Source organism: Rhea pennata, chromosome 13 (assembly GCF_028389875.1).
Source record: "Rhea pennata isolate bPtePen1 chromosome 13, bPtePen1.pri, whole genome shotgun sequence".
NCBI classification, from domain to species: Eukaryota; Metazoa; Chordata; class Aves; order Rheiformes; family Rheidae; genus Rhea; species Rhea pennata.
In genome coordinates, this window is record NC_084675.1 from 12,607,766 (window position 1) to 12,619,556 (window position 11,791).

At 42.3% G+C, this 11,791-nt stretch overlaps 1 protein-coding gene across 1 annotated transcript in view; it reads right to left on the reverse strand.

Annotated features, from left to right (window-relative positions):
* RHPN2 (rhophilin Rho GTPase binding protein 2) overlaps positions 1-9,232 on the reverse strand; it is a 28,188-nt gene extending 18,956 nt beyond the window's left edge. Inside the window, exons 1-2 of the mRNA XM_062586103.1 lie at positions 9,138-9,232; positions 1,141-1,256 (exon numbers count right to left, since the gene is read on the reverse strand). Of these exons, the coding sequence (XP_062442087.1) occupies positions 1,141-1,256; positions 9,138-9,197 (176 nt within the window). The 5' untranslated portion in view covers positions 9,198-9,232. The remainder of the gene's footprint in view (positions 1-1,140; positions 1,257-9,137) is intronic.
* Positions 9,233-11,791: the final 2,559 nt, after the last annotated feature.

Consider the following 11,791-nt stretch of genomic DNA (forward strand, 5'->3'; position numbering starts at 1 on the left):
ACCTCCAAGCTGACATGCAGAATCATCTACAGATTGACTAATGTTCACCTTCAAAAGCACATATAAGAAGTTTGCATGAATACAAAAAGATCTAAAGCTTTACTCCTCAGTCAATTACCAGAAAACAAAGCAAAATTAAATCAGTCACAGAGGCTAAAACTACAATGATTTACATAAGCTTTGAATCTACCACCTCTCTTGCCAAGAGTGGAGAGAAAGCCAGGTGACAGGGAAAAAGCAACCTATCAATGTCAAGCTTAAGAAAATAAAAATTCATTTGAACAATTTTCACTTCTCTAAGGAAAGCATATCAACTGGATTTTCATCTCTGAAGACTGAAAATCGCCACAAAACCGTATTTCTCCAGTGGCAGAGACACAAAGACCATAGGAGACTACTGCAGATGAGGATCTGGGAAATTTTCACAGTTCTGGGTAACAGAGGGGATGGATTGTTGGAAAACTACATGACTGTTTGCTAAGCAGTTAATCACAAGATGTGATAGCCTCAAGACAAGGTCAATATAAGGTTATTTCTATGGGGACAGCTACGTAAGAAACAATGCATGTTAAATAAGACATTTTTGTGGACAAACCGTTGAAGAAAAAGGGCAAAGTCTCTTGCAGATACCTCAAATTGTATGAGAATCTGGTGCCAACTGTAACGCAGCTCAAATTAGACCTGTGCTATCCTGCTACTCCTATATCACTACCACATGGAATAGGGGAAATGATACTCCTTTCCACTGCTGAGCACACATCTAAAGAAACTTGGAAAAGGCAATAAGATACTGATCAGACCATTATTTGATTTAAAGTGTGAAAAAGACCCCTTACTATGTTCAGTAAGGTTCACTTGTCATTATCACTAACAATAAAACTGATCAAACAAGGCAGTGTAAGACAGTCTGCTCTGCCTGCTTGCTACAATACAGTGGCTTTGAAAGTGCACTTTAGGGCAGGTAATGGTTCTATGGAGCTAGGGCTTAAAAGCTTCAGGGATATTCACAAAGCATCCAGCAGCAATTTATTTGGCACATTATGGGAGCAGTTAGGCAGACTGAGGAAAAAACAATTGCTAAGACACTAAAAAACCCATTTTGTCGCTTTAGCTAGACAGCTAGTAAGTGAAGGCACATACCGTAAAAGATTTTCAGCACCAGCTCTCAGTCTCACTGCTTTTAAGATCTGTTGGTTTAGAACAGCTCTTTGATTTTGTAGTTTGCTTCGACCCGTCTCAGCAAGAGGATTACATCCCTAGAAGTAAGGAAAAATATTTGTTGTTGTTGTTGGAAGGTTCTGAAAAGTGAGTAACACTGAGTTTGAATGAACTTAAAGACACGGGTTCTGCTTGTGCACAGGTTAACTACACTGACATCAGTAACGACGATTGTTCGGTAGTATTTCTTTTCTCCAACTTGGCCATTTAAAAGAGATAGTGTGAACAAAACTTTTTACATTAAAATCCAAGCAACAATTCTTTATTTTAAGGCTTGTGTGACTGTACATGCATGAGCCAGTCTGTTCTTCCCAAACAATCTTTTGAAGCTGTTGTTCAGTTACAACCAAATTTAACAGAGTGCTCTTAACTTCCTACAGATTTCATAAAAACAGTGTATGTTAAAGCACAAAATCCTGCTCAGTTTTTGCAAAATATCTGAGTTCCATACTGGGAGATACACAGCCTTAAAACGTAGTTCCATCAAAAGGCAGGAAAGCAGGTTTTGGTGACACCACTGCTTACAGATTTTTTAAAAATTAAGGATTTCTTCTGCTGCTAATACTCAGACCTTCAGTTTAATTCCCACCCCTCATTCCCTGGATTCCTCTCAGAACTTCTCTAAAACGTATTTCTGGCACAATACTGTTTATCTGCACAGCTCTTCTTATCACACACAGGGAATGCTCTCAGATCTTTAAATTTACCCTGCCTTAACCCAACATTATCTTTGTATGCTGCACAAGAAATGTGAAACATGAATAAGTTATTTCATCTGTATATGTTCAAATGCCAGGTGCAATGATTTGTCCACCCAATTGTCCACCCATTAGTTTTTCTTCTTACCGTTTTGTTCATTCATCTCAGATTAAAAGAAGTCTTTTAACTATTAAAAAAAAATCATGCTCCTTTATACACATTCAGAGACATCAACAGGGCATAACTAAAGGTACAGCATGGTTTTATACCTGCAAATTGTTTTCTGCTCTTAGCCCATTTCTTCTTCTGGGCTGCCACTGTCCTTTATTTTGCTTTTTTTTTTCCTTTTGTGTTGTATAACTTTTCTCTCATGTTGGAAGTCTCTCCTTCCACTCTACGAGTCATTTTTTATTTGAACCTTCCCAATGGTTTCCTCTTGCTTTTTGCATTGAGCTCAAATACTCAATCCTCACTTTGGTCCTTTCATTCTCTATACCCCTGCATAGGTCTGCAATACTTTCTTTCAACTTCCTTCCCTACAGCTTAGACCAAGCATCCTTCCTAAACATATCCTCTCCCTGCTGTTGTCTTCATTTGCTCTGTAAAGCTGCTGCTGCTTTCTAGAACTCCCTGCCCTTCCCGTGTCCCAAGCAAGCTTCATGACATCATTCAAATACTTCCTTACTGTTCCACTTCTAGGAAAATTTTTAGGAAGATCAGGCACCTGATTCCCACATCACCAAGCTCAATAGTTTTGTTTACTTCAGTGGACTTTTGATCAAAATTCAGTTCAAAAGTCTTTGCATTTACTTCTCAAGGCCTATAAAGCATTCATGTTTGACCTTTTGGAAATCCTTGCTTTTTAGATCTCCTGCACAGAGAATGGGGGCACTCAGCTAGTTAGGGTTCACTGGCATACTTAAACTCTTTATTGTAATCTTGCTGCTAAGAAAATGGTGGCAGAAGCCTGTGTAGAGGCCAGTGAAAATAATCAGTATCTGCAGGAAACACTATGGGAAATACGCAGTCTGGGAAAGATTCCCCTTCTTGTGTAAAGCATAAATTCCATATACTTAAAAGTTATTTAGGAGACAGGTCCAAATAAGAGCTAAGTTTTGCTTTCTTCTGTATAGAAGATTTTGTTTTCTTCCCTTTCCCAGACAGCGTTTTGCACTTCCATGTTTAGACAATCCCAAGAATGTTAATGTTCAGTACATTACAATACCAGGCAGCCAGACTTCACAGTGGCTTCCACACCTACTATCTTCATTTCTCATCAACAGGGTGTTAGATGTTTCATTTAATTACTGTTGATTTCTCTGCAGAGTCAAGACAATTTGGAGAGTAAACTGGATTTTAGCCTGGCTTATATATTATCAGTAAAAATGTTAAATTACAACAAAAGAACCTTTGTTACTAATGAAGGTGCAAAAATGACCAAGAACAGAATGTGACTTAAGCTTATATTGTAATCTGAAGGGGGAAAAAAGTGAAATTGAGCAACTTTACTGTGAAGATAATTAAAATAATAAACTCAGAGCTACCAGTTTTACAGCCTTTCTTCACCCCTAAGAATGTAGCTGTATTTTAGGAAATGTTGAAAGTGTAAATAGTATTATTCTTCAGTCCGAAACCAATAAAAGCTCTTAAAAACCTAGTCTGGTTAACTAGTTACTTTATTTCTTCCCGTTTTGTTGAATAGCATTGTTGAACTACGGAATCAGGAAGCTGCTATGTTTTATTATGTATCATTATCAAAGGCAGGACCCATATGACATGAGTTATAGATTTGTACCATGTTTTATGTACATAGTTAAATAACTTTGGGGAAGAAATTAACACACTGATGTTAGAAAAATAAACATGCATCTCCTGATCAAGGCTGACCTATGCATGGCCAGCATGTTTGGTAGCAACGGAGCATGCAAACAATTCCAATAGGATTCCTGCGCATCTCTGACTAGAATTACTGCCTGAGCGCAGGTGGCAGGCTATCCCACTGTTATTTTATTTTTAAGTCTATAAATGTTATCCCCTGCACACTTATTTGGCAAACAGTTGTAGCATGAATCCTGTGGAATTTCAGCATGACTTGCCGTCTCTCGGACTAGACACAGTCTGCTTAACCGCAGGGATCCAAGCAGAAATAGGAGGTGGCTGGCAGTGGCTGACTGGCTGCATCCTACCCCAGCTCCTGCTCAGGTGGGATCTGGAAAGACTTTGTTCTGCAGATTACATGGAGGCAGAAAGGGTGGCTCAGGCAAGCCAGTAGTCTGGGATTGCAAGTTAGCTGTTGATGGGCAGTGTTTTGCCAGGAAGATCTTATTTCAAAAAAAGAAGCATTTTTAATGTCAGAAAACATCAGAAATCCTGTTGTGATGCACAGAAAAATCATGACTATTTGTCAAGCAATGAGCAATCACAGGAGGTATTTCCAGTTAACGTAAGTATGATTTACGAAGCAGTGGTTTGAACTTCTAAAATGAGCCACACACTGTCTGAAGGTGACACAGAGTTGAAACTGGGTGTGCCTTCTTACTTAAAATAAAACATTCCTTTCCAGCCAGTACGACCTGTGCTGCTTGTCAAGCCCTGTACTGTACGCAAATGGCCATACCCTCTAAATATTTAAATGCATGTAACTTAACTTATGGAGGTAACTTCCTTGGCTGTAGTAGAAATTATAAATAGCATGATTCATGCCATATTTCGAGAACTTATTCTAAGTCCTACTAAAATATTCAATTTGCTTATTTCCTTACCTTCTTTTACTAGTACAGTTAAAGCTCCTTGTACGTTTCTGTCAGTTCAGTGTTGAAACTGTAGCTATACATACACTACAAGTCTTTCAATAGTTGATGTTTTATCTGAAGCTAAAAACAGGGTGGAGGGCGCTCAGAGGAAGATCTGGTCTTCTAGAGGCTGGTCTAACTGTGCCATGAACAAGTATTTTACAGTTTTAAGTGCCTGGCCATAAAAATTAATAGAAACTTTTAGAACTAATTGTTACATTAAATTTCAAATACATTATTTTATATACAATAATCAGTCTTGTCACACTGCTAAGCAAAATTACAATTATGTCAGAGGAATCTATTTCTTCATGAACCGAGTTTCAGGTGATTCTTAGTCTCATATGAAGTCCTACGTTCAGTTTTAGGACTTTCTAAATTTGTATATAATGAGTGGATAAAGCATGACGTGGGCTGTGAATCATCACGACATTGTTTGGTGCTAGCTAGAGAATTTGAAAGAAAACAAATAGGCAAATAAATATTCCTGTGACTGCTAATGTTGATAGTTGCCTGGCTACTAATGACTTAAAAAGAGCCACATTAGCAAAACCCCAGTGGAAGCACAGGTGTAGCAGGTTAGTAAACTGATACATTAACCACATTTGGGAAGCCCTGCAGAATAAATCCCAAAAGCTAAGGAGGGGAAAAGAAGTGCTGATTCATGGGCAGGTTACAATACCTATTGCTGTCTTTTTGAGCCTGATTCTGCTCTATTCACAGAACTGCCTGTTTTTAGTTTTTCCTCCTGGCAAGGAGGACTAATATATGCCGTCCTTCTTTCTAAAGGATTTAGAGCATTCTTTACTTCATGTGCCCATTCATTGGCTTGGTCTACAGGATAAGTACCTAGTCTCATAAATCAAGTCAAAATTTTAAGAATGGGAAAAGGAAAACAAGCATCCTCATTAAGCTAACCAGAATATAAAGATTTATTAAGGTAGCTGCCCTACTGCTCTGGCTGTATGTAGCACAATGCACTGCTATACAACGAAACCAAATGGAGGACCTGGTGCCAGCAAACACCAGCAAAGGCTTGGAGAGCTACAGAAAGGGTGAGCTTGGAAAATGGACTAAAGCTTTTTCTTATAATCTGTTGCAACTTTCTGACTGATTTGAGAACTTAGAGTTACAGTCTGCATAAGGAGTTACAAGGCAATAAACCAAGGCGGGAAAAACATACCAGACAGAAGTAGATAGAAGTCTCTTCCTTGCTCTGCCCCTACCCACCCACAGAAATCTCAGCCCTCCTGACTAACAGATCACTGGCTATGCAAGCACTGAACCTTGTGACTAGATGACTGCAGGCTTATTAATGTCTTAATTCTGTATATTGGCTCATTTCTTGAGATGTTTACTCTGTGAAAACATACTGTTTAGTGGGGTGGTGTGCAGCAATAAAAAAAACAAGGGGGGAGAAAAGAGCTTGCAAATAATCTTTTCTCTTTTTTTCATAATAACTCAAAAGTTACTAAAAAACAGTAAGAAGTCAGACAGCCTAAGTAATCCAAAGGCTATTGCAGGCTTAAAGAATAACTTCCCTAAAGGTGGAAGAAGCATCTCAGGTAAGCAGAACAGCACACAAGGAGAGACCTGCTTCACTTACAGACTTCAGTACCAGACTGTTGGAAAAAAAAATCTTTTCTAAACGCCTTGCTCTACTTTCAAGACAAATCATTCTTTGGTTTCATCATTAGCCTTGTCACGATTTACTGGCCATGTACCCTTTCGCTGGGGGGGCACTGTGATCAGAAATCAGATGAGCCTATGGGATAAGCTTAGCTGTTGTGTTGTCATCACAGGTAGCAGCCGGTAATAGTGGGGAAAACGTGTAAGTCTGTCCAGAGGAAGAAGAGGCAAGAGGCTGGTGCTCAAACAGCACTGACACCACTCGGGAATACAGGTACAGTTTGCCCTGGTATTGTACCAGGGAATGGACCAAATTCAGCTATCAGCCTGTGATGGCTGAAATAAACAGAACAGTAGCAGGACCAGATTCCTGAGGCATTATTTTCCCAGAAAGTAAGAAGTTCCATCTTTTCTATGACAGAAAGCCTAAATAGGATTCTTCTTACACCTTACCATGCCCTTTTCAGAAAACTTGTATGGATTTTTTTTTAAAAAAAACAAAATCCTTCTCACAAGTTTAGCTGCAGCTAATCAAAAAGTTCAAAAGGATTTGGGGGGTAGAGTACGGGGGAAAGGAGTGGGGCCATATCGACGGAGATGCATATACTCTGTGTATGCAGGTTCCTTAAAAACAGGTTAAAAAAGGGGGGGGGAACACACAAAACGGAGAAGGCTTCAGAGCCAGCTCAAAGCATCTTGTAGGTTTAAGGACAATTACATTCTGCTTATACAAAGATGAGGGGCCCTTGTCCTGGGAAGAAAGGAGAGAATAGAGAGAGATGGGGTAAGGGAAAGAGGAAGCAGCTTCTGCAGAGCTGCTGCGGGGAGAGAACAGGGAGAGGGAGTCAGCGGGATGGTGCCGCCCATCGCAGCCGAGACTCTCACCTGTAGCAAGCCCAACTCTGCAGTGCACCAACAGAGGAAAAGCAGGAAACAGGATCATGTTCCTGTTTCCCCTTTTCTGACTACAGCCCTTTACTTAGAGCTAGTCATGGTTTTACAGAATCTTCTCCTTACAGAAAAATAAATAAATAAATAAGTAGTTTAGCAATTGCATCTTGGGGATAATGAGGGTTGTTTTCTGATACACTGTATTAAAGAATTCAAAGAGCTCAATACACAGAAGAGCACAATAGAAACTTTGAGCATACTTCCTATACCAACCCATCCATCACAAGAAACTGTCAAAAGTTTAATGCAAGTGGATATTATACAAACTGTTAAATGTTGTCAGGATTAAATTTCACTGTCTGTTCACAATGTTCTTGCAAAGTATGTAAGACAAGCTCGTTGAATAAAGCATGCTTGGAAGCCCTTTTGTGAGCAGTACTAGTGCAAAGTGTTTTCACCTTGCTCCCAGCCTGTAGAACAAAAAGGTCAATTAATTAAGCGTCTTTTGATCTCAAAATACAAGGAATAGCCTTGGGAACTTATGTGATTCTGCACAAACAAAACTGATAAACCAACCCTCAGATCCTTTCAGGGGAAACAAATAGTGTGATTTAGGGAGGGAGGGGACAGGCATACAAAGAAACCCTTTCCGAAGGAAAACAAAAAGCCCTTGGACACACATGAGCAGTTCAATCACCAGTTTCAGTTACATAAAATCATCCAGCATGTTCAAATGTACATGTATGGCCTAAAGATATTCTGTCCTGAGGATTTCTTTGGGTTCACTTTACGGTTTAAATCTATTCCAGACTCTAGAAGTTTTTTCTTTTTTCTTTTTTCCTGGAACTACTTACTGGGAATGAAAGTTCTGATCTTTGAGACCATATAACTAATGTATAACAAGGAATACTTTTTTGTGTGTGTGTGTTTGCTGTTCACATTTTACTTTCAGGGATGGAAGGCTTTAAGCATCTAGCCTGATCTGAAGTTTACAACTTCATTAAAACACATCTGAGCTAGATAAATCTTACAAGTCTCCTTGCTCCACTGCGACCATGGCTGACCCTGCCCTAGACGTCTGTATCCACTTTGCACTGGTTTAAGGAACTGGTAATTCAAAAGTGGGAAAGATGCTCAGAATTAGGTATAAAATTGATCTTAAAACATTGTATTTTCGCATATGAGAAACTAACTTCATTCCTTTTCAGTGTATGGAGTTTACAGTGATGCAATGCCGTTTCAGTGAACTTATCCCTAATATAAAACAGAGTAACTGAGGAAAAAATCCAGTCCTTTAAGTCTGAATGCACAAGGTATTTTCCTTTTATGACTTATGAAGCACAACTTGGCTATTTAACTTCAGATAGCTCTTATCGGTACCAAAAAAGTGGAACAGATTATTGTAATTATTTTTAAAGGGACTCTTCATAAGTTTGTCAAGTTCTACTAGCGTGCCCAACATCAAGACAGCCCGTGAGCAAGCACGTAGTACTGCATCGCTGGGAAAATACTAAACAGGCAGCACTCTGACACACTTAATTTCCTGCTGTGGGCTACTACGAAGCGGTTACTCACGAGATCTCACGGCTTGGCCGCAGCTCTGCCCGCTCCCCGCGGCGCGCCGGCTCCTTCGGCCGCCGGGAGCCCCGCGCCCCGCCGCGCCCGCACACGCGCGTCCCGCGCGGCGCTTCCCCGGCAGCGGCCGCCTGGCGGCACTGCCCCCCCCCCCCCCCCATGAAATGCGAGGCGGATCCCGCGCCGAAAACCCCACGCGTGGCGGCGACGCTCGCTGAAGGCTCCGCGGGCGGCCCCGGCTTACACGCGCGGAGCGACTGCTCTAGCGGGGAGGGATGAGAGGACGGGTCAGCGACACCCGGGCACACCCGCGGGGGCCGCGGCGTCTCCCACCTTGCGGAAGTAGCTGTCCGCGGCCGGGGGGCGGCCGGGGGCGCGCAGGGCGTCCGTCATCTCCGCGCGAGCGGGCCGCGGCCGCGCAGCGGAGCCGAGCGGAGGCGAGGCGAGGCGAGGCGAGCGCGGCTGCGGGAGCCGCGGGCTGCGGGGAGCCCGGCGCTGCCCCCGGCTCCGCCCCGGCCGCGGCCCGCGGGGAGGAGCTGCCCGCCCCGCCCCGCCCCGCCCCGCCCCACCGCCGCCGCGGCCACCGCCCTCACGCGCGCCGCCGCCGCCGCCTCAGGCCGCGCCCGGGCGCGGGTTGCTGCGAGCCGCCCTGCCCTGCCCTCGGCCCTGCCCTGCCCTCGGCCTGGGCCTGGGCCTGGGCCTGGCCCGCGGCGCTGCCGGGCGCCCGGTGGAGCCCCCCGCCCGGGCAGCTGGCGCCGCCCCCGCTCCCAGCCCGGGGACCCCTATCCCTGCCCGAGGCCGGGGAGCGGCTGCGGCGCGAACCTCGGAACCGCGCGGGTCCGCGGTGTTCGCGGTGGAAACGCCACGATCTCTGAAACGCTCCGTTGTGTAACCGGTTTTGGAAATGTTCCTATCGGACGTTCAGGCAAAGAAATTGCAGTATTGGTTTCTATTACTGCTCAGGCCTGAACTGAAGAGCTGTGGTCATCGTGTGGACGTTTAGCACCTAAAGATACAGCAAAATACTTAACGGGAAGTTACCCAACGTACCTGCGTCCCACTCCTTTTCCTTTCCTTCTCTTTCCTTAGAAAAACAACGTAGTTGTAATCGGGGGGGAAATGCAGAGGCAACTTCTTGTTATCAAGAAAAAAACAGCTTTGAAATTATATCTTTAACTTGCTTTGGCATTGCCAACGTCTCCAGCGAGTCAAGCACAGCAGTCTGGCTCACCCGCCTATCTGCTGTATGTTAAGGAAGGAAACCAGAGCCAGCAACTCAGGAGTTTGGATACAAAGATCTGCTGCTGCCTCTCTTGAACTCAGATTAATTCTTCTTAGGATTTAAATATTTTACTTGTATCTATCCAGAGTTTGTTTACTCTAACTGCAATATCTCCCCCGTCAAAAAAAAAAAAAAAAAAAAAAAAAAAAAAAAGATACTAGGTGGATATATCAAATATATGTTAATAGATAGAAGCAAAAGTGAGTTTCGCTTGCTCCAATTTCTATTTAGTGGGTGTAAAAAATATACTTTAATTTAAATCTTCCTATTACTAGAAAAAGTGCTGACTTCACCTCACCAAAGACTTCAAAATTAATCTTGCAAAGTCAATGCAAATCTCCAATCTAGTGCATTAAAATTAGTTTAAATTACAGTGAGAGTTAAATTAATAATTTGCCAGCATAGGCTATGTTGATACAATCTGGGAATTAAAACTGCTACGTATTGGACACATCTTGCACTTCTTTAACTGGATTTATTGAAAACTGATTTCATTAAGAGGGTACAGCTATTATTTCTGTTCAAGATACAAGAGTTTGTAGTCCAGTCAAAGGGTCAGACAGTTAATGACAGGGCAAGTGACTACTATCACAGTGTGTGTAAATTACAAATTTGCATGAGTTTCTGCAGAGCTTGATAGCAAAGATAACTTTTTTTTTAGCATATTGTGGTGCCAAAATGCAACATTTCTCAGTTGCTTGTCAATACTTTGAGTAAAAGAAAGTCAGCAGTGCAACACAGTAAATTTCTGCAGCAAATAAGAGTCTAACATAGCTCTTAGAGGCTTCCTCCTGCATGTTTACTGTCCTGAATATATCTCCCAAAACTCTTGGGATTGCCAGATTAGATTGTGCCTTTCCCTCACTTTGAGAAAGGGTAATTCACCATGATTACGTGGGATTGGTCATGTATTTCTTAAGTCAGTGTAACTTTTGTCTGCATGAAGAGGACTCATGTCCTGAGTTAATTTACTTTTTTTTGCAAAAGAGACATGTTGATTGTATGATCCCAGTAGCTACAGCTGAGCTGTGTGATGACTGGGTAGGAGCGCTCCCTGACCACGGAATGTAAATTGCAGCTTAGAACGTTCCAAAAACTGATTTATCCTCAAAAACCCATGTTCCTAACTTTCTAACTAGATGGTTAAATATCTTGTCTCCAATAGCTTTTTGTTCCTATTAGAATTCATATATAGAGGTGGGTTCATGCCACAAAATCTCTCAATTTCTCAAAATTATATTAATCAGAAGGTTTGCTACATTTCAAAGATGGAGCACTGTAAAGATAGATACACTAGGAATCTGGAACTCAGAAAAAGGGGTGTATAGATGCAGATGTTTGGTTGGCATTCATCTTGACTATTAAGAGAGAGTAAATGATCTGATATACTAGACATGGCAATATGAGAAAGCATCTCTTCTCAGATGCCCAAGGGATTGCATCCGATGAAAATCAGTATGTTGTGCCTAAAATATTAAACTGGAGAGCAATTAATCTCTCTGAACGAAAAGCACTCTCTTTGTTTTACAGAACTCTGCTAACTTTCTGTGTGTTCACAGACAAACCAGCCGGCTGATGTCAACTGTGATCACACCGAAAACAGCACAGAATGGCACAACTTGACCGCAGTGGTCCCAGGCTTTGTTCCGCAGTAGGCAAGGTGACAGGGACTGGCATTTGGACAGCCTCACCACAGGCACACAGC